The 22,731-nt window shown below is 50.8% G+C and overlaps 1 protein-coding gene across 1 annotated transcript; it reads left to right on the forward strand.

Annotated features, from left to right (window-relative positions):
- The first annotated feature begins 459 nt into the window (after positions 1-459).
- RGS16 (regulator of G protein signaling 16) lies at positions 460-15,399 on the forward strand. Its single transcript, XM_089894357.1, has 7 exons — positions 460-555; positions 10,933-10,964; positions 11,180-11,323; positions 12,174-12,320; positions 13,103-13,167; positions 13,456-13,622; positions 15,043-15,399. The coding sequence occupies exons 1-7, from the start codon at positions 460-462 to the stop codon at positions 15,253-15,255; spliced, it is 864 nt and encodes a 287-aa protein (XP_089750483.1). The 3' UTR covers positions 15,256-15,399.
- Positions 15,400-22,731: the final 7,332 nt, after the last annotated feature.

Raw genomic sequence — 22,731 nt, forward strand, 5'->3', positions numbered from 1 at the left:
CCAACTTTTAATTGTGAAAATTTTCAAGCATATAGAAGAGCTGAAAGATGATTATAACCACCACCTAGGTTCAACCATTGCTATCATTTGCCATATTATCTTTCTCTCTCTTGATATATAGACAGGTGGATATAGATAACTAGATACACAGATATATACACATTTATGTAGGCATATAGCTGAATCATTTCGAAGTCAGTGAGGGATGTCATGACACTCGCTCCTAAACATCTCAGCATGCGTCTTTGAAGAATAAAGACATTTGGAGAGGTGCATTTTGAGTTGGGTCTTGTCAGATGAATAGGAGTTTATCAGACAAAAGGGGAAGGTCATTTCAAGTAATGGCAATGACAATGTATATGAAAGCAAGTGAACGGTGTGGAGTGTTTGGGGGAAAGGTTATGGAGTGTGACCAGAGCTGAAGGGGCTGGGGAGCAGGTAGAAGAGGAGCCTGCAGCAATGGATTGGAACCAGGCTGTGGAGGAACGGGAATGTCCTGCTAATGGTTTCAGTGTGGCCCTGGGGGAGGTGGGAGATACTGGAGGCTTGAAGAGGGTAAGGACACGCTCCAATTTTTCTTTATCTGGCACCACAGTAGGTAGGATGGGTAGGATGTGAGAAGATGGCTTAGGATGCAAGAAGGTGGACAGTGGTTGTGAGGATGGAGAAGGGAGAGTCCAGAGATTGGATGAGAGTAGACAGGACTTAGAGGCTGATTGGAAACAGGAGGGATGAAAGTGAGGGATCATTGATGGTGAGTGAGATTTCTCTCAAGAGCAACTGAATGGATGCTTTACTGCCATTCACCAATGCCATTCATCTAGTCACATGATGGTATGTATACCATATTGAATGAGTTTTGGACAAGTTAAGTATGAAGACACCTAATAAGCAGGTGGAAATATGGGTCTCGAACGCTAGAAGGGGTCAGAGAGATGGGTTTGGGAAGGCAGCAGTGTATAGAGAGTGGTTGAAGCAAAAACAACTTACTCTGCTAGAGGCTGAAGTACAAGGAGAGAGGCTGGCCAGGGCACAACCTTGGACGGCACCTATATGGAAGGACAGATAGAAGACAAGAGGGGCAGCCTCGGAGGTGGGAGACCAGCTAGAGGGAGGCCCGCCCACCCGCCAGGTTCCCAGTGAGCATTAAATGAGCTCATATGAGTGAGATTCCAAACTCCAGGCTAGGACTGGGTAGGTGTTGGATAAGTGAAAATACCATTTTTTTTTTTATGGACCATTTTTAAAGTCTTTATTGAATTTGTTACAATATTGCTTCTGTTTTATGTTTTGGTTTTTTGGCTGCAAGGCATGTGGGATCTTAGCTCTCCCACCAGGGATTGAACCCACACCTCCTGCATTGGAAGGCAAAGTCTTGACCACTGGACGGCCAGGGAAGTCCCGAAAGTACCATTCTTAGAGTGGATGGATGTTGTAGGTGATGAGTGTGGCTCCAGGGTCAAAAGCTGCCGTGATTGAAGGGCTGGCTCCTCCTGAACTGAGCCTTGGAAGCTGAAAGCCCTGTTCCTGTTCCCAAGAAAGGAAGACCAGACTGAATTAAAAGAGAAGGAAGGTAAACCTTCATCTCTCGAACCCTCTTAGAGCCGCGAATGTGAGTGTTTGGAACCCAGGGCAGGAAAGCACTTTCTGCAACTCTGGAGGGGGCGAGGAGGGGGCTGTCTACACAGTGAGTGGCTCACTGCGTGGGTGCTGGCGTCAGACGACCCGGTATCAAACCAGGGCTCTGGCCTCTTGTCCCTTCTTCAATTAGCCTCTCTATGCCTCGGTTTCCCCATCTGTAAAACCACAATAGTAGGCATACCTTCCGCAGAGGTTAGTGTGAGGATGAGATGAGATGAGAAGAACCATAAATGTGAAGCACAGAGAATGCTCGCTTCATGTAGCAATTGTCCTCACCATTGCTGCCGCCCGGGGGTTCGGGAAGCCTGAGGATTTGGATCCAACAGGTTCTCCTGTAGCCCACACCGGAGCAGCACAGCCACGTGGAGAGGGAGTGGCTCGCCGGGGCTCAGCCACACAGCCCAGCGCGTGTCTCCCCTGTGCAGATGTCCGGGGCCCATTAGGCAGAGCTCATTTCTTTCTCGGCCAAACATCACGCAGCCTCCCGCTGCGCTCTTCCCTCTGTCCACCTGGGCCTGTTTCTAGGACATCTGCTATGTCAGGAGCTGATGGCCGGGGAGCTTGTGAAAGGATCACCTGTTCCCATGGCTCCCCCCCGCCCCCTTCCCTCCCACCCCACTTCTGCCGGCCCCAGCCTCCCGTGGCTCAGACAGCTGGCCACGTTCCTCCCTTCGCTTGGGGAGCTGCGGGCACAGTGTAAGGAGGCACGTTTCCTCCCAACTTGTTACGGAGGAACAGCTAGGGTTGATGCTTTGTCAAGCCTCCTGCTTTCCTACAAGATTGCTTTTCCTCTGTGCCCCTCCTTCAACCCTCCCCACCGGCCCCTATTCTCTCCCTATTGAAATGGGGGTTCATGCACTGTGACTCAAAAGACGGCAGGTCCCAAACTCCCAGGAGATGGCAAACCACTCCTGTAGCTCCGACCTGACATCTCTGCACGTGTGTGAGACATTCACATGCTGGGGCTTGCTGTGTGAGCAGTCCTCGTGTGTCATCTGTGGCCTGTGTAAGCACCTACATATCCCTATCTAGGGCAGCGTGGAGAAATGGCCTGAAGTAGCAGCCAGGGGCCAGGGGGAATGCTGCTCAGAGGCAAGAGGACGGGACAATGAGTAGCCCTGCGTCCGGATCTGCTGGACAGAAATGGGTTTCAATGCTGGCACCTCTGTTCACTGGGTGGGTCACTGTGGGTAGATTACTTACCCATGCTGTTGGTTTCTCCATCTGGAAGGCACTGAGTTCAGTGTTGGGTCATGGGGGCCCTGCAAATGGCATGTCTCTTCCTCCAAGACAAGGTCTAGAGCAGGGCCAGGTGTTAGCCAGCTGCAAGCAGCTGAAATCCGTTCTTACTACCAAACACAGCATCTCCCTAGCACCTGCCTCTCTGGAATACCTAGGAGAGAGGGAAAGGCGGTGAGGTGTGCCAGGAGCTCTCCTTACTGAAGACCTTCAGAGAGACGGGACGAAGTGGCGCAGCTCCGTGTGTGTTTGGTGCCCTGTTTCCAACTCGAGCTGGGCTCTGGAATGACGGATGTGTGTCAGACTTTCCCTGGCTTTGTGCTGGTTTCCCTGCATTGGGGGACTCCACCAGCCCCAGTGGGGGCCATGTGAGGGAAGCGCATAATAATAAATTTCATTGCGTAAGGCAGACTGTCTGTGACCCAATTCCAGAAAGTCATCAGCTTGAAGTTCAGCCAACAGTGTCTGCGATCCCAAGGAGCCTGGAGAGGCTGAGCTGACGATGGCTCTCCAATGACATCCACCGTGTCCAGTGGGACGCGCTCCTTCTTTCCTCAGCCAATATTTCACGACTATCTATATTATGCCCGACACTGAGCTAGGTACAAATTCCAGGTTCCAGGCCACCCTGAGGCCATTTCAGACCCGCCCAGGTGAGCACCTACATCTCAAAGGCAGCTTTCCAACCGAGGAGAGCACACGAAGCGTCTCTAGAACCAGGGATGGACTGGTGTGCTGAGGTTCCCTAAGAAATGAAGGTGGGTGGGCTGGGGCTTAAAGTGCTGCTTGCAGAGGTTTCCATCTCTGAGGGTCTTTCAGTCCCCCGTCTGCCACCCCCCTCCCCCTGCACGTGGTTTGAGAGTAAAACAATGTTTCAGTTAGGCCATTTGCTTCCCAGAGAGCAGGGGGCCTTCTCCTTGCCCAGAGCATTGCCTATCAGTGCTGGTGGCTGCCCCGGCTGGTGAATATGGTAGAGGGAGTGAGTTGGTCAGAAGCCCCCTCTCCTCCCCAATCAGGGGGTGGCATCTGTTAGATTCCCCCGGTGCTTGTTTCCTGCCTGGAGTGAGACACAAGCCGGCAGACGATACCTGCCTCACGTCCCAGATCTGGAATCCCAAAGTCTTCACTCCTCAGTCCAGGAAAGAACAGGGAATTGGACATGTAAATTTCACCTTTCAGTCATCTGCAAATCCCAGGCCTCACTTTTTTGCCCCCTCTAATCTGTCATTCTACGTGGCTTCTCAGGGCCTTGGAAGATTATTAAATGAGAACAATCTAGATTTTTATAAACTTTGTTTCCAAGACTCAGTGAGTAGAAGTGAGATGCTCTCAGAAAAATGACATTCGTGACAAAAGTGAAAAAGGCGATGGGGAGGGAGGGTGAAAAAGAGGAAGACAGAAACCCAGGGCGCTTAGGTAACCCTCCTCTTTTGGAATTGGCAGTATTAGGGTGAGGGGGGGGCGCTCATTTATTGCCACTGATTTCGTTGATACTTTTAGGGAATGAATCAATATGCGAGCACATGCAAGTGAAAGCTGAGGCAGCACGCTGCAGGGGGACCCCGGACACCGGGAGAATTCAGGATTCAAGGCAGGCAGACAGTCTGGTTGGGCTGTGGGGTAAAGCAGGCCATCACAGCCAGACAGGCAAGCCCACCTGCATGGGGGAGACCACAAAACACCAAGGACAGGGCCTGTGAAGGGCCACGGCCCGCATGCAGCGGAGAAAGCATTAACCCCAGAGGCTCCATCTACCAGAAGAGGATGAACAAAGGTTTCCAGGGCCCACACATCCCAAAGGCTTTGGGAACTGAAGCTCTGCCTCCCTTGAAAGCTGCCCCTGGGCTCTTTCCAAGGTGGGAACCACGATCCTCTATGAGCAAAGAGGGCTTGGGAAGCACAGCTGGGAAAGGAGGTGCGGCAAAGCAGCTGAATTGAGTTTTCCTGAAAAGATAATAAAAGCCCAGATGTTAACCAAGGGATTTTAGCAGAGAAAGGAGCTCTCGGCAGCCATGTGTGGGAATTGCATACACAAGAGACAGAAGAAGCAGACAGGTCCAGAGCCAGTGATGGCACACAGCTGAAGGCAAAGACAGAAAGTGGGAAACGTGAATGGCCGCAGAGGGATGGGGTGAGCAAAGAAGAGGGGTCGGGGTCGGGGGGATACAGGAAAGAAAACCACAGAAAACAGAGGATGAGGTGTAACATCCTTCCCAAGCTTATGCTTCGTTCTTCTCATAGTGAGCAAACTCTGAGTTCTAGAAAACACCATACAGCAGACTGGCATGGTGTATGTTAGCAACACAGGTTCTGGAATTGGACTGAGATCAAAACCCAGCTTGACCACTCACTAGCTGTGTGATCACAGGCAAGTTACTTAACCAGCCTCTGCCAGAGTTCACTCAAATGTAAAATGAGGACAAGATAGAACCCGGCTTATGGGGTAATTGTGAGAACTGAAAGATAATTCAGGGGAAACAGCACACAGAACAGAGCCTGGCACACAGTTAGAGTTCATAGCTATTAAGATTTGTGTTGAAACAGAAGCCAGCCTGCCAGCCAACATTTACAGAATACACACCAAACTGGGCATGGTGCTAGGGGCTGAAGATAAAAAGAGGACCAAGGTTTGGGCTTCCCTGGTGGCGCAGTGGTTGAGAGTCCGCCTGCCGATGCAGGGGACATGGGTTCGTGTCCCTGTCCGGGAGGATCTCACATGCCGCGGAGCGGCTGGGCCCGTGAGCCATGGCCGCTGAGCCTGCGCGTCCGGAGCTTGTGCTCCGCAGCGGGAGAGGCCACAACCGTGAGAGGCCCGCGTACCGCAAAAAAAAAAAAAAAAAAAAAGAGGACCAAGGCAATGGTTCCCTGCCCTGCAGGAGCTCACAGAGCAAACAGATTGGGAATCAATTCTGAGTTCAGGGTAACATAGGCAGGAACAAGTTCCAGGGATGAGAGAGCACTTGCGCCAGGCCTCAAAAATACGTAGAAAACAAACTCAGGATTCAATGTGAGTCCTATGGTTCTAGGACTCAGACTAGTGGTTGCCTCTGATGGGGGGTGGGGGGCAGGCTGGCTGGAAGGAGCATGAAGTTTTCTCGGGTGACGGAAGTATTCCGTAGCTTGATTGGCTCTTGACTGAAATGCCACCCAGCAAGCTGGCATGGTGTATGCCATGGTTACATGGATGTCTACGTTTGTCAAAACTCATCGAGCTGTATACTTAAGATCTGTGCATTCATTATATGCAAACTATATCTCAATATATATAAATTAGTTTATTGACAATATCTTTTAAAATGAGTAGAACTGGGATTGGAGGGTCCTTCAGGCCTAGAGAACCTCATGCTCAGGGCTTGTTGGTGCAGGCAGCATGGTGCCTGGGGTAACCTCCAGCTGCTGAGGTTGGCTGGGTGTTAGGGTGTGAGGTGAAGGATGTGAGATCGGTTGATTAGAGCCTTAGGTGCCATGTAGAGGAGACTAGACATGACCCTACTAGCCATAGGTGCTGCTGAAGAGTTTCAGCCTCTCCCAAGTGGCTGGGACTGCCCTCCTTGGAGGCTAGGGGTCCATTGGTCCAGTTGGGTAGAGAGAAGCAGGCCTCCCATCCCCTCAAAACTCTGCTCAGAGGGAAGGAGGGGAGGGAAGAGGAGAAATCAGAGCTGAGTACTACAGCCATCAAAGTGAGCTACACCCAATGCCCTAAAGGATGATCAGGGGAAAGCAGTCGTTTCTTGCACCCAGGCTGAACTCTGTCAACTTCCCCTGCCCAGGAAGGGAGAATACCCACAGTTCTTGTCATGACGCAGCAGGGAACTGACCCCCAGAGACTGTCTATTTCATGGCTGCTGGAGGCGAGCTCTCCCTTCTCATGCAGGCGTCTTAGGATATGTGCTGCCCCTGCTGTTTTTGTGCTTCTAAACCTAAAAGCGGCGTCCAAGTGTGCACATTGCCAGCTTAAGCGCCTCTGCCTGTATGTAAGGAATTCCTAAATCTTTGTGCATCTTTGCTGTACCCCCAAACTACAACAGGCATTTCCTAGTTGTTTGTCCCACCGAGGCATGCGTTCTCCCACATGCCCTGCATATTCTGACCTTCCATGGTGCTCAAACCTCTCTCACTCCTGTTTTTTTTTTTAAACACTGCCAACGCTCTCTGATCTCTCCCTTTCCTGGACACTTGTTGCAACACCAGGCAATCATTTCCTATCACCTCTCCCTCTCCCCTCTGGTAGTTGTTTCCTCAGCTGGAAGGAAATATAAGGCCATTACAGTCAGAGAAGAGTCTTAAAAGCTGTTGTTTCCCCATCAACTTGGGAACATAGTACATTCTTTTTTGTTTTTTAATTCTCTTTTTTGGGGTCATGTTTCTTTTATTTATTTATTTATTTATTTATGTTTGCGTTGCTGCATGTGGGCTTTCTCTAGTTGCGACGAGAGGGGGGCTACTCTTGGTTGCGGTGCGCGGGTTTCTTATTGCGGTAGTTTCTCTTGTTGCGGAGCACGGGCTCTAGGCGTGCAGGCTTCAGTAGTTGTGGCACGTGGGCTTCAGTAGTTGTGGCACGCGGGCTTCAGTAGTTGTGGCTCGCGGGCTCCAGAGCGCAGGCTCAGTAGCTGTGGCGCATGGGCTTACTTGCTCCGTGGCATGTGGGATCTTCCCGGACCAGAGATCAAACCTGTGTCCCCTGCATTGGCAGGTGGATTCTTAACCACTGCACCACCAGGGGAGCCCCATAGTAAATTCTTAATAAATTTATTAGTAGATTGATGACTGACTTTGGAAGGTCCAGACCGCTGTGGGGATCATCTGTGCCAAAGTCGAGTAAGTATTTTCATTTCCTCTAACTGTTTTCAGCAAAGGTCCTGTCTAGACCTCAGTCTCTGTGGAAAGAGTGGTCCTGGGGGGTCAGAGGGGCTGAAGGAGATGGTAGGCAATGTGGCTGGGATATTGTGGGATGTTGAATCCTGACCCCAGATGACCCAGGCTGCAGAGCTGTGTCCCCATACTCTCCACTAAAGAGAGCACAGCTGCACTGGGAGCGCTGGGCAAAAATGAGGTCAGGTTCTGTCAAAGCCAGTACGATTCACAGGCGAGCTCAGCTTGCTGGATTGACAGCAACTGTTGAGTCATTACTGCAATTGTAGACATGAACCGCTTTACCTGCTGGGAAGAGAATTTAGGATAAACCGTGAACTTCAAAAAGTTTCTGCCTGGAAACTGAAGAGGTAACCATGGCAACCGGGAGGCAGGTTGAACTCGGAGAGGGTTCTTCGTCTTGAGCAGGGAGCTTTGTGCTCTTGGCTTTGCCCATCTGTGCACCATGCATCAATTCCTTTGTCTCTTTCGCTTTCTTTGTCAAATGAAAAAGTACTACCTCGGGAATCTGGAGATTCGGCCCAGGGTTCAGCTGTTTTCAGCTCCATTGCATTTAACTAAGGGCCTTTAGCACTGCCGTTTTGTTGTCTGCAGAATGGAAATTTAAAAGCTCCTCTGGCCTATTCACAGGGAATGCAGAAAGGACAGGAAGGTTTGAGGAGGTTTTCTGCCTAATCACTATTATTGTTGTCATGTGGCCACGTCCAGGCTGATTCCAACGTGGTACTACTGAGGGTAAGACCGGGGGTTCAATCTGTCCATAAACTTGCTTTTATTGCTTGGAGAAAAGCTGTCTCAGACACCACCCACGTCCCCATTCGGCAGCTGCATAATAAAAGCATATGCACTGGGGCAGAAGCAGCAGCAGGTGACAAAACAACCCTCATCCCAGCTGACGAACTCCTCCAGCAGAAGGGCCTGCTAATGCTGCCGGGTGGGCTGCGTCATCGTGTGGACCAAGGGCTGTGCGGAGAAGCAAACGTTCAAAAAGGCATCCTTCCGTTGCCCCCCTCCCAACTCTTGCCCATCGCCCTGCCCCACACCAATCCAGCCCTGGACTTGTGAGAAAAGTAGAACAAGAGCCCAGGTGGGCCAGACGGGGTGCAGGTGGGAAGCAGCATCTAAGATGGTGCTACCAATGCGTGAGCTGCTGCGTTGCCTGTCCCCGTGTTCCACTAACCACCGGGAGGCTGGGGAGGGTTCGGCTCTGGCTTCAGAGAGCATTAGGTTTTGACTAACTGGATCACCTTCTGCAGGCCCTGGCTTAACAAGGGAATCTGCTCTGACAAAAGACCCCCCATATTTTTCTGATTTGGGCCTCTTTTCCTATAGCGGTCCCTCAGCGGCTCTCTCACAGGCCTTCCTCTCCTCTTCCCCTCTGTGGTTTTCCCCTTTCCTTCCCTGATCAGCTTTTCTGGGACTTCTCACTGAGCTCTGTCAGGTGGAGCCTCTTCACCTCTGGTTTCCGACCCTTACTTCCAGGCGCCGCTGAGGAATAGCAACTCTTAAACGCCCCTCATGAAATAAACACCTAAACTCCGAGAGTCACAAAAAAAACTTGCTACTTTTCCTTGTTGTCTAGCAACCCCTGTAACCCTACTAAGTAAACCTGAGGGCCAAGGTTGACTGAGCGCTGACTACGAGCTGAGCTCTGTCCCAAGCACCTTCAAGGTGTGGCTACAGGGGCTGTGGTGTGTCTCCCAGATATGTGTTTGGGACCAGGGTGCTGGCTGCTGTAGGCTTACAGCCGTCTCTCCCTTAACAGAGGGAATTGCCTCGTTTAAAATTAGGCTGTCCAATGAACTGTTGATGTGGGATACAAAGGCCCAGCCCCTTGCTTCACTGCGGGTCTGCTCAGAAGAGTCATCCCACTCCAGAGCACCCCCTGGGACCAGCTTCCGGCATTCGTTTCCTCCCTCTGCCCAACCCTGCTTCCCTCACACCCTCTTAGTTCCCAGAACTCTCCCCAGCAAGTCTCTGCCTCCGAGGAACTAAGTTTCCCGTCTCCTGGGGAATTCAAACTAAGAATTAAATTTCTTTAGTCCTCACAACAACTTTAGGAAATAAGTGCATCATGTTTTCGTTTTAGAGACAAGGAAACGGAGGCATGGAAAGGTTGAGAAACTCGCCTAAAGTCTCCCATCAGTAAATGGTGGAGCCCAGATTTGAAACTGAGAAATCTATCCCTAGATGGCACACTCTTAACTTCAAGTGCAGCCTCTTAACAGCAATCCCAAAGGGAAGTGAGGGGCAATGGGGTGGCTGTGATGCCTTTATGGGAAAGTGAGGAGATAGGCAGAGCATTTATTACCTTTATCTCGGAGATGAGGATGCCGAACTAGCTAGCAACTGCTTAAAGGCAGGATCATTCACTAGTTCCGGAGGTGGTGGGATTCTAATCTGCGGAGGGGCAGTGAAAAAGCATGGTAAATTCATATTTGACTTCTGGCAAAACACTTACTGTGTGACTTTGAGCAAGTTATTTAACCCGAGTCTTAGTAAAAAAGTACACAGTAGGACTTCCCTGGTGGCGCAGTGGCTGAGAGTCTGCCTGCCGATGCAGGGGACACGGGTTCGTGCCCCGGTCCAGGAAGATCCCACATGCCGTGGAGCGGCTGGGCCCGTGAGCCATGGCCGCTGAGCCTGCGCGTCCGGAGCCTGTGCTCCGCAACGGGAGAGGCCACAACAGTGAGAGGCCCGCGTACTGCAAAAAAAAAAAAAAAAAGTACATAGTAGATGCTCAATAAAGCCAGCCACCACCCCCAACCTTTGTCTGCTATTTCTAACTCTGATCTTGGGCAAGTCTCTCTAACGTTCTGACTCAGTTTCTTCATCTATAAAATGGAGGTGATGATGACAAAGGGCTTACTTAGTTGACCCGTGGCCATTTGGGTAGGAGCACAGTAAATGGAAGTTATCAGTATAACCATGATGCTCTCTTGCCTGGCTTGCATCCTGTGCTCCGGTCCTGCAGGACCCAACAGACTCAGGCTCAGGCTGTGCTCGACACCGTGCGTGCCTCCCCGAGGAGGCACTTCAACACCAATCCTCCTGGCACCGCTGAGTTGGTTTCCTGCTTTTACTAGCGGCAGAAGGTGTTTTGTTTTTTTTCCCCCCCTACTAAACTGGGTGTGCGCTTCTCTTCTCCGTGTGAGTTCTCTGCCGCTTCTCCCTCCCCAGCTGGTGTCCGCCAAGAGGAGGGGGTTAGCCCCGTGAGCACCCCCGTGGTGTGAAGGTTGCACGAGGGTAGCGGCGCATCCCGGGCAGGGAGCCCCGCCCCGTCGAGCTCCAGGCCCCTCCTGCGCCTTCGCCCGCGCTCAGTACCGCTCTCCAATTGGTCGGCGGCGCGCAGCCCCGCCCCGCCCCCTCCAAGGCAATAAAAGCCGCTGGCTCGGCGCAAGCAGTTGAATAAACCCAATCTGCGCAGACAGGCGCTGGCCGCTGCTGCTCTGCCTTCTCGCGCCCTGCGGTGCCCGCTGGAGCCCGTCACCATCCTCCACACGACGTGCTGCCCTGCACCCGCAGCCATGTGCCGGACCCTGGCCGCCTTCCCCACCAACTGCCTGGAGAGGTAAGAGCAGCTTGTCCAGCTGCCTGGAGGAAGAAGAACAAGTCCCACCAACCTTAGGGAGTGCAGCGGCGGCAGGCTTGCAGACCTGGGTGGGCTGGAGAATGGGACGCAAGTGACGAGAGGCAGAGGTCAACTTGGTTCCACGTTCTCAGATGCCTCCTTAGAGTCTTAGAGAAGGATGGGCGACGAGAACGGAGAAGGCAAAGCAAAGGGAAGCAGAGGGACCACTGCTTACTGCCATTCCCCACCCTCTGACAAGTGGCACTTCTACTCAGGTGACCCAGCTTCAGGAAAACCACGGTGGCATCACCAGGCAGAACCGAGTCTTCCCCGGTTTCTTAAGCACTTGGTTTTCATTCTAAGTCATAGGTCTAGGGGCCCTCTGGCCCTGGAAAGGCAGGGAAGTGTTTTTCAGCAGCCCGCCCTGTGAGGGATGTGCCCGCTTCCCAGGGAGCTACTCACCCACTCCAATCCTTGCTGGAGCTGGGAAGGAAAAAGTAAAGAGGAAGGCAGAAATCAGCTTCCACACAGCTCCAGAAATATTTGTGACAAGTCTAAGAGAGTGCTGAACTGCCTTCTGCTAATCAACAGGCACAAAGATGGATCAGTGTGACTTAAGTGGGCAAAAGCCCATGTGTGCTGTACTGTAGACCCAGAAAGTATAAGACCTACCGAGGCACAGCTTAAATATTGCTTTCATTGTTTCTGGGTTCATGATACCGCTGAGAGAGGCAACGTTTAGGCCCTGGGAACAGTTACGGGTTCCCAGGAACCCCAAGGCTGGAATTTGAGTGACACTAACCTGAGCTTTTCTGGGACCTCATAAATCTCTCTGCCCTGGCTGAGCGAGTGGAGAATCCTCACAAGCTCGTGCTTTGTCTTCCAGAGCCAAAGAGTTCAAGACACGGCTGGGGATCTTTCTTCACAAGTCAGAACTGGGCTCCGGTACTGGGAGTGTTGGCAAGTTCGAGTGGGACAGTAAACACAGCAAAGAGGGGTAAGTCCTGCTGAAAAGCCTAGGGCCCCTAGAGGGAGGGAGCCAGATTCAGGAAAGGAGTCCTGAGAAGGAAAATACCAGGAGAAATTAGAACATGTCAGCGTGGACGTTGGTGACCTTTTCCTAGAGATTGTAATGGAGCTGGTCATAGCCGGTCTGCTATGGCTGCCTGGCTCATGGGTGACTGCGTGGATGGCTCCAGGCTTCTAATTCCACCAACAAATGAAGATACCCAGGGCCTGAATGTCTAGTTACCAGACTCTCGCACCTGGAGATGTCATTGCACATGCAACCAGGGCAAGGGCAGGGTCCAAGGCCACTGGAGGGTTTTAAATTAGTGACTACTTCCACTGACATGCACTTTACCTGGAAGCCCTTTTATACTGACCATCAACTGTGCCAGGTGCTGCGTTAGGCTCTGGGGTTATGGGTAGACATAATCTCTATTCATAAGACCCTTATTTCCTTAAGAAAGTATACAAAACAAGCTCTGAGAGTCAGGGGGATAGAAAGAATTTTGGACAGTGAAGAACACAGTCTTAGATATTTAATGAGGGCCAGAAGTTCCCTGCTTTGGTTTCTGGTTACTGAGCTGTCCTCTAGAAAACACAACTATTTCCCTGAACCCCAACTAAGAGTTTGAGGCATCAGCTCCAATAATTATCCAATTATACAATTGTGTGAATTATACAACTTCCATCAGCGTTCTGGCTAGGATTTGTGCTGTGCAGTAGTTTGTTGATTTTTTTTTTTAAATTAAAATCCTGCCTTTTTTTTTTTAGCAGAAACTTCTCAGAAGACGTGTTGGGGTGGAGAGAGTCATTTGACTTGCTGCTGAGCAGTAAAAGTGAGTGGGACCCTGTTGTGTCTGTCTGTGGATGGCACATGTGTGCCCATGTGCCGTGGAGGCAGCCTGAGGATGCTAAAAGTGTGGGCAAAATAGTAGTAGTAGTAATAATAATAATGATCCCCTAGTGTGCCAGCCTCTATTCAGAATACAAAGGCAGGTCCTTGTTGGAGAAAATTACATCCTAAAAATAGACCATTAACTACAATTGCTGTCTTTTCTTCTTCTACTCCCGGCTGGCTGTCCCTGCTGTCTGACCTGTCTCTTCCTCTCTCCCTGCAACCCCAGATGGAGTGGCCGCCTTCCACGCCTTCCTGAAGACAGAGTTCAGCGAGGAGAACCTGGAGTTCTGGCTGGCCTGTGAGGAGTTCAGGAAGCTCCGGTCAGCTACCAAGCTGGCCTCCCGGGCTCACAGGATCTTTGAGGAATTCATCTGCAGTGAAGCCCCCAAAGAGGTCAGAGCGGTGACATATGCCAGGGATCCTGCAGACCCTGCCTGCTCCTTCCCCACTGAGAATCGGGGATGGTGGGGGGCCAGCAAGGAAAGGGCCGAGTCTAGAAATCCAGTGGCCTCATTTGGCACAGGAGGCTGGAGACTATAAAGCCAGACTTCGGGCCACCCCTGCCTCCTTTTACCCTCATACTCACCAGTGGGACTGGAGGGGTTGGCAGGGGCTTTTTGGCTTCTGTCCATATGCACTTCTGTAAACGAAGCCCTTTTTAGAGCTCAAAACACTTACACAACTGGGGAGACAGGTCATCATAGGATAACCTGGCTCAGTCCCCTTGTTGACCTGCCTCAGGTCTGTGGTCTGTGGACCTTTTAACCTTCCCCCAGGCCTCCACTGTGTTTGATAGAGAATATGGCGCCACCTTGTGGAGAGAGAGTAGTAATGCCTTGCTCTTGTATCTGTACAATATATTTTCTGAGCACTTTTATTTATTCCATAAAGATTTGTTGAGCATCAGTGACATGCAAGGCAGTGTTATAGACATTGAGGATATGGCAATGAACAAAAAGTCTCTACCCCAGTGGGAGAAGGTGACAATAACCAATTAAATAAATATTGTCAGGGAATGATCTCTGCTCTGATAAAAACAAAGCAGGATATGGAAGGGAATACCAGAGTACAGGGTGGGAGGATGTGAGGTCTTTCCGATTTATAAAGGGAAGTGAGGGGTGGGCTGTTTGATAAGGTGACATGCGAACAGAGACCTGAAAAGGAGGAAAGAACATTCTAACACAGGAAACGGAAAGTGCAAAGACCAGAGAGTGCCTGTTGTGACCACAGACCAGCAAGTGGGCCCATGTGGAGTAGAGCATGAGGGAGAGAGAGTGGGAGATGATGTCACACAGGTGGCAGATGGCCAGGTGCCGGCCCAGCTGGCCGTGTGGGCTCATTGCACACTTGGGTTTTTCCTCTGAGTGACGGGTAACAACAGAGCTGCTAGCAAACTGACTTGGGTTTTAAAAGGCTCGCTCTGCTGGGTGGAGAATAGAGCCCGGGGTTAAGGGGAGAAGAGAGAGACACCAGGTAGCAGGCGCTGGCACTAGTCTAGGACAGAGGTGATGGTGACTTGAACCCGGGTTATTACAGTGGAATGGGTGAAAAGAGGTTGGATCTGTACCCATTCTCAACATATCCTGGGTCATTCTGAGAGACTGGAGGACAGACACTGGATCAGAGGTGGGGACAGGCCCAGAGTTGAAAAGCCCGTTGATGGTCCACTCTGGAGACCCCTGGTTCCGTGTTCGGAATCCAGTGCGCCTTCCACTGCCCCACGTGCCAGTCCTCCCGTGCCTGCTGGCCTCCTGCCTCTGCCACCCCATGCCCTGACGCCCACGCACCCACGTGCTTGCCCTCCATCCCACAGGTGAACATAGACCACGAGACCAGGGAGCTGACCAGGACGAACCTGCAGACGCCCACGGCCATGTGCTTCGACGTGGCTCAGGGGAAGACGCGCACCCTGATGGAGAAGGACTCGTACCCGCGCTTCCTGAAGTCCCCAGCTTATCGGGACCTAGCTGCCGAAGCCGCGGCCGCCTCCGCCTCTGCCTCCCCATCCGAGCCCTCGCATACCTGAGCCTCCAGGCTGGGAGGGGGCCGGCCAGGCAGAGAGGTTGGGTCGCCCATAGCCGAGGTGCCGCCCCCCCTGTGGGGGGGCGGGTTCTGCAAAGCCAGAGAGGACAGCGAAGGGAAACGCCCACCCGGTGACACCCTCTCCTCTAGACCCTGCGGGACTGAATTCCGTGCGTGAGAGGGTTCCCCCACTTCTAGGACCTGCGCCCAAGGGCTGAAGAGGAGGGTTGTGTGTGGCTCTCTGGGGGAGAAGAAGAATGGTGCAAGAGTCAGCATCAGCTCTGGCCCTTCTCAGCAGGGCAAGGGATATTCCAGGGTGCTTTGGGAAACTTGTGGATAAAGGGAAACTTGAAAATGAGTGAGGGAAAGACAAGCAGGTTAGCCGTTCTGCCTGTCCATCGGTGGACACATCCTGGTTTCCTAGTTCCCAGACTCTCCTGGGCACACAGGGAACCATGGATGTGGAGCCTTCCCATCCCGTCCTCTTCACCTGCCTCTGGGCTGCCCGGCGGGTTCCTTAGCTTGCATTTCTCAACACTCCTGTGTCCAGCCTGGCAGTCTTGTCAAGGCCAGAGAACCAATGTGATGCTTGCCCCAGATGAGATTTTTACCTCAAATACTGGCCTTCAAGCCCCTTTCCAGATCAGTAGAGAGCCCTGAAAAGAGGCCATCTTGCTTATGTGAAATGAACCTTGGTGCTCCTGGTGGCCTCTTGCGGGTGACCCGACCCTGTGTGTGCATCAGGGTCCACCTGTGAGCAGGGCCCGCTGAGGACCTCTTGCTGGGATGTGCCCTCTCTTAGCTCCGTGCTTGCTGTTGAACGTGGGGCCCATCAGGAGAAGGGCATGGGGTCTCTTGGTGAGCGGCTAGTCCAGCTCTTTTGCCGGGCAGGGTGGAAGGAGGGAGAAAAGGATCCTGAGAAACAAATCTCTTGGCAGTTCCAGAGAATCCTCTTTAAATCAAGCGCATCTTTTATTTTTGTGGGTATGAGAACAGCGAAAAAGAGATTCCCCAGGATGGAAGGGGAGCCTCGTGTTTCTTTCCTGTGGATGTGAGGTAACGCTCACTGGGGTGTCGGGAGAAATGAGGCAGGGACCTCAATGAACTTGGACGGACCGTAGAAGCTGGGAGTGAGGCTGGGAAGAGCAGGACTGGGGGCAATCAGAACCCGCTTGTCACCTCATGGCATCACTGAGCACATGTTCCGTGGTGGGACTTCTGCCCGGGCCCAGGCTGGGGAGGTGAATTAACCGGGAAGCTCCCCTGTGCCCCAGGAAAATCCACACTGTTCTCTCTGCGCTATGAGCTCCTCCAGGAGACAATTATTTAAGTCTAACGTATTGTTGGTTTTGTGACAGTGGTCATGGCACATTATTTTCACTGCTGTTGTCGTGTTGTTGCTATTGTTATTTATTGTCATTTGAGTTTGCCTCTACTGGAGAATCTCAACAGGAGCTGGCGGCATGACTGTCTCCCTCTCCACTGGACTCTACCTCTTGAACATGCTGGGAACCTCTTAGCACCTGTCAGGAACTCCTCCCTGTTTAAATATTTATTTATTGTTGACAGCTGGAACTGGTTTTCTAGATGTGAATGATGTACTCGATCCCCATTTTCCTGTTTCAGCATGTTATTTTATTGTGAAATAAAATAAAACCCAAGTATGAGATCCTGTCTCCAAGGGCTGTGTGGTCAGGGGAAGAGGGAAAGGGAAGTGCCGGCAGGAGTCTTGTGGGAGAGCTGGCGTCCGGAGATGCCACAGGATGCATGGGGAGCTTTCGAGTTATGGGCAGAGGTGACTGTTCGAACGGTGGCCACCAGGATGGGTAACTTCATTCAGCTGGTGACAGCCCAACTTGTGTCAAGCCATTGTGTCTTGTTGATTGGACCTGGCTCAGCTGTCATTTCAGGGCCCATCTCCTCTCTCCACCCGGCCCAGCACAAGCCATTCCCAGTTCTTCTTCGAACAGAGCAAGGGGTGGTTGCCCCTGGCCAAGTAGCCACACATTATCAGTTGGGGGGGGGACTTTTGTGCCATTTTCACCTTTACCCATTTTCAATTTGCATTAGTATCCTTTTAAGATGTCATATAAATTCAGGGAGTTAATATTCCTTATAATTTCATAGACGTCTCTGAGATGAGCTTTGGGAAGCCACTTGGTACATGGGACTGTTCCATTCCCGGGGCAGAGGCAATGAGAGGTTAGCGCTGGGCTGGAAAGAACTTTGGGGTAGGCTTGCAAGGATCCAATCTGCTCTCCCTCTGCCGATCACCTACTCGTTCTCCCTAAATTCTTCTCTATGTTGAATTATCTGTTTATATAAAGATAACTGAGTAAAGTGACCAGACTTCAGGTACATCGAGTAGAAAACCCCATGGAATCACATTCGAAGCCCAGATCTAAGAGGCGATTCTATGCGTGATGCCAGGAGGGATTCTGAGGTTAAGGGCCTGGGAAGGAAAATGGGAACACACACCGTGGCAGGCCCTGATCTCATTGAGTACTTACGACAGCTCTGTGAGGTAGGTATGATAACCCTACAATACAGATGAGGAAACTGAAACTCCTGGGGGCATCGGAGGGGGGTGAGAGGGGAACATGTCCAGGGCAGCTGGCTCGAGAGAGTGGCAGAGATGAGATTGGAACCCAGTGACACCGTGTCGGGCGGGGGAGAGTCCAGTCTGTGAGGGATGGTCGAGGGATACGATGGATGAGGGAAGAAGAAAGATGGTACCCAGAGAGGTGGGGAGGTAGGAACCTTGTCCTCTTCTCATTACTTTCCTTCCATCTTTTTGCCTCTTTTACATGCATTTATTGCATCTAGTGCATTCTATGTGCCTGGCAGAAAGCCAAACTAGTAGCCGTACCATCAACTGCAGGTAGCCTCACTTAATGGTGGGTGGGGATTCTGGGTAAGTTTAGACAAGGGCACAAATGTGTATTTTCTGAAGCAGTATGGGTGCCAGTAGGAAAACGTGGGTGTAAGCGGCTAGTAATGGAGAAATGAATGGGGGTGACGGACATCCAGTGACTGGGGTGGGTGCTGGCAGGCTCCTCAATCCAGCAAGACCATCCTCAAGGCTTGTTCCCCTCCCCTAGCCCTTCTTCTCACATACAGGGTGGTCTTGGAGCCCATGGCGTGGCCTGAAGGTGGTAGATACGCATTAGAGATAAAGAAGAACGACTCTTGGCTGACCTATACGTCTCCCAGGTGTCAGGCTCAAACCAACACAGGACCTCTGCTGGATTGGTTCTCAGAGTGTTTAAGGGATTTCCTGAAAATCACGCAGCCAGCAAGAGGTCTCCGATATCTTTAAACTCACTGGCTCTGGTCCTCCCCCAGGGCACTTCAGGCTTTGGCTTAGCAGACAAAGCACTTCCTGAGCGGCCTGCTTATGCCTTTCCGGCCTCTGCTCCCAATCGCTCACCTGCCCCTTGAAAACAAACCTTTCACGGTTCCCAGATTCACCCTACTGTTCAAGCCTCCTTGCTTTTGCCTCCTGGACCACCTCCCTGCTGTGCCCCCTACTCCCATCACTCCTTCATCAGCCTGGGGACGCATCTTTCAAAAGCCAGCTCAAGGGTCTTTCTGCGGTGCCTTCCCTGAGCCTTTGGGTCTGATCCCTGAAGCCTGTTCTTCATGTGCCCCCACTGCTGCTAACCCTCATCGGAGCACTTACATCCCTCCTTTCTGTCTCCCTTTACCAGACGGCAAACTCCTGGGGTTTAGGCATGTCCCCCTCTCCAATTTTCTACACCCAGGGCCTAGCATATACATGTTTAGCAGATGGCTCTTACGTTAATGATTAATTTTAAATCCAGCAGGAGAAACGTTTAGATGACCATTTCCAACTTCCTACCAGACTCCTCTCCCTGGACGTCCCACAGGCTCATCGTATGGAGCGCATTCAAAGCCGAGGTCATCACCGTCCCCCTCAGATATCCACTGCCTTCTGCTCCCGTAACCCTGATAGGGAGAGATGTTGCTTCTCCTCCCAGCTCACCAGACGTCTTTATAGTTTTTTGAAAAAATAAATTTATTTATTTATTTATATTTTTGGCTGTGTTGGGTCTTTGTTGCTGGACACGGGCTTTCTCTAGCTGCAGTGAGCAGGGCCTACTCTTCATTGCGGTGCACGGGCTTCTCATTGCGGTGGCTTCTCTTGTTGTGGAGCACGGGCTCTAGGCACGTGGGCTTCAGTAGTTGTGGCACATGGGCTCAGTAGTTGTGGCTTACGGGCTTAGTTGCTCCATGGCATGTGGGATCTTCCCGGACCAGGGCTCAAACCTGTGTCCCCTGCATTGGTATGTGGATTCTTAACCACCACGCCACCAGGGAAACCCTCACTGAGATTTCTTAGAGGAACATTTCATCCTCTTCAACATAGGCTATAAAAACGACTTCCCACCTGGTGCCCCTCCCCAGTGCTCTCCCCCTCCAGTTCATTTTCCATGCCGTGTCAGTCTTTATCCATAAAGCATAGATCTGAGCACGCCATGGCTGCATTCAAGCCCTTCAGTGGCTCCCCTTTGAGTACGAGAGAAAGTCCAGCTCTTACAATGACATACAAGGTTCGTGCTGATCTGACCCAAGTCCCTCTCCTGACTTCGTCCCTGCCCAGATGGCCCTTACACACATGCTGTTCTCTCTGCTCATAATGCCCTCTTTGTCTTTCTTTTAATTAGGGGTTGGGGGCTGAGGAGGAGAATGCCCTTCTCAAAAGGCCTCCTGAAAATCTAGCAAAAACATCACCTCCTCAAGTGAAGCCTTCCTTCCCAGACATCCACTGCCCAGAGTTCATCTCTGCCACTTCCATGATTCTAGGACACCCTGTCCTAACCTTGATCGCCTCATGTGTGACATGGCACTGTCACTTGCCTCTTCGCAGCTATTTTTCTTTCACTAAACCACTCTCTTCAAGATGGGGAGCCACATTATTTGATAAGATGGGGCAGGACAGACCACGGCTGAGTGATACACAGCCCAGCTCGTGGGGTTGGAATGTTGGGGCTGGAACTGGCCCCTTCGCTGTATGACCTTGGGAAGCTGCTAAGCCTCTCCAAGGCTTACTTCGCTCATCTGTAAACGAGTGCAGTAAGAGTGCACCCCTCAGAGGGAACATGGAATGAAAGAAAAGGGGCACAATGCTGATATCCCACCAGTATTAACTATTATTATTATCTGATTCCAGGTACTCAGCACAGTACCTTGTCCACAGTCAATAACTATTTATTGACTTTTTGAAAAGAATGGAAGAGTCACAATTCAAAGCCAGGATTCCAAGTCTACTTTCCCAAGTATAGTACAGCTGTTTCCATACTGTATTTTATCTGATATGAAGAGCATTCCAGAGTTCCAGATGAGGAAATCAAGGACTGAGCCATTAAATCCAGATAGTACTCACTCAACCCAGGCTCGTGTATTTCCGCATCAGTGCTGTTGCTTCCGTGTTGGCTGTGGAGGGCTCTGGCCTATCCCGCACCCTCTGCTACCTCCCTGTGGCCATGTCAGGTCAGGCTATACAAACTTTTCCCTTGGAATTGCTTAGCTTTGCTCTCATTTTAAGTTGGCTCCTTCCTTTGGAATTGTATCCAAGAGGTATAACTTTTAGTTTTGTTTATTAATGCAGCTTAATAGAGATGTGAAATTTCAATAGAACTGAAAATTATTAGCATAATTGCTAAGGTATCCCAGGGGGTACAGGGGTTAAAATTAGATTTCTTTAGCCAACAGGGCTGAAATCACCTTTAAAAACTGAAGCTCTTGGCGTGGATGTAGAGAGAAGGGAGACCTTGTGCACAGTTCGTGGGATTGTAAGTTGGTGCAGCCAGGATGGAAAACAGTATGGAGCTTCCTCAAAAAATTAAAAATAGAACTGCCATATGATCCAGCAATTCTACTTCTTTTTTTTTTTTTTATTGTAGCTATATGAGATAACGGATGTTAACTAAACCTATTGTGGTAATCATTTCAGAGTATATGTGAATCAAGCCATCATACTATATAACTTAAACTTCTAGAGTGATGTATGTCAATTATTTCTCAATAAACCTAGAGGGAATTCCCTGGCAGTCCAGCGGTTAAGACTCCGAGCTCCCAATGCCGGGGACCCAGGTTCGATCCCTGGTCAGGGAACGAGATCTCGCATGCTGCAACTAAAGGAGCCCACATGGGGCAACAAAGATCCTGCATGCCGCAACTAAGACCTGGCACAGCCAAATAAATAAATAACTATTAAAAAAAACCAGTACCTACCTCATAAAGATTAGATTATATGATTTTATATATATATATATATATATATATAAAGGGCTCAGAATAGTTCCTAGAGCATACTAAAGAGCTACATAAATGCTTGCTACCATCATCATTCTTCTTCTTCTTATCATTATTATTAGTTCAGGTAGCAAAAGTGGCATGTGCAGAGACATGGTGGTGGGAAGCAGTGTGATGTGATGGGGACCTGGATGGTAGTAGTGGTGATGCCCATGAGGAATCAGGACAGTCAGGGACCATATCAGGACCTGAAATCATGTTACATATTGCATTTCTCAATTATTTATGATCTATTTCTGCCTACTAAGATGCAAGCTCCAGGAAGACCCCCACGAGGCACTTGTGTGATAAATCACCGTATCCCAAGCATTTAGAATAGTCACTGGCAACATTGTCAGTGCTCAATAAATATTAATTGAGCGAATGATGGGTTAAGGGTTTTGAACTTTGTCCTGTACACTATGGCGAGTCAGTGAAGCAGGTATTACTAGATTAGAGGCTGAGAAGCAAGTCATCAGTTTCTTCCAGTAAGCGATAGTAAGGGCTGAAGTAGTCATCCCCTGGCAGATGAAAGTAGGAGACTTGGGATTGGAATGAGAATGGGAAGTGGCATTCAGGGGGTAGTGCCATTCATGGGGATGGAGAAAAAGGAAAGGAGCAGATTTAGGGAGAGATGAGAATCTCTGTTTGGGACATGTTCTAGATTTGTGGGTCTGAAGTTCAGCAGAGAGGCTGGGGCTAGAGAGAGAGGCTTGGGAGTCACTGGGGTGTAAGGGGCAACAGAGGTCGAGAGTCTGGATGGCGTGCCGCTGATGACCAACATGTCACCACACCTTGCTCGCTGTTCATAACCCTCTAGGAAGTTTGTCTCCCGGCAAGACTGGATGTTCTTTGAGGACAGGAATACTTCCCATTGTAGCCTTCAGTATACAGCGTGCATCTCCATGTTAGGAAAATGGTCAGGAACAGAACTTCTAGAGCAGAAAGGAATCTTAAAAACCATATTAACATGAGAGAATGAGGCCCAACACTGTTCAACCACTTGCCTGTGGTCACTCAGCAAAACAGCCACAGCTCTGGCTGCAGGACGAGGTCTTAAGACTGCCAGCCTTGTGCCCTTTCCAGGAGGCCACATTGCCTCAGGGTGGTGAGTTGACAGCACCCAGGTGAGTGAAGGAGCTTGGGCTTTGGGCTGATCTAG

The sequence above is a fragment of the Delphinapterus leucas genome, chromosome 1 (assembly GCF_059928025.1).
Source record: "Delphinapterus leucas isolate spDelLeu-1000000601 "Yukka" chromosome 1, BTC_Dleu_Yukka2, whole genome shotgun sequence".
Taxonomy (NCBI): domain Eukaryota; kingdom Metazoa; phylum Chordata; class Mammalia; order Artiodactyla; family Monodontidae; genus Delphinapterus; species Delphinapterus leucas.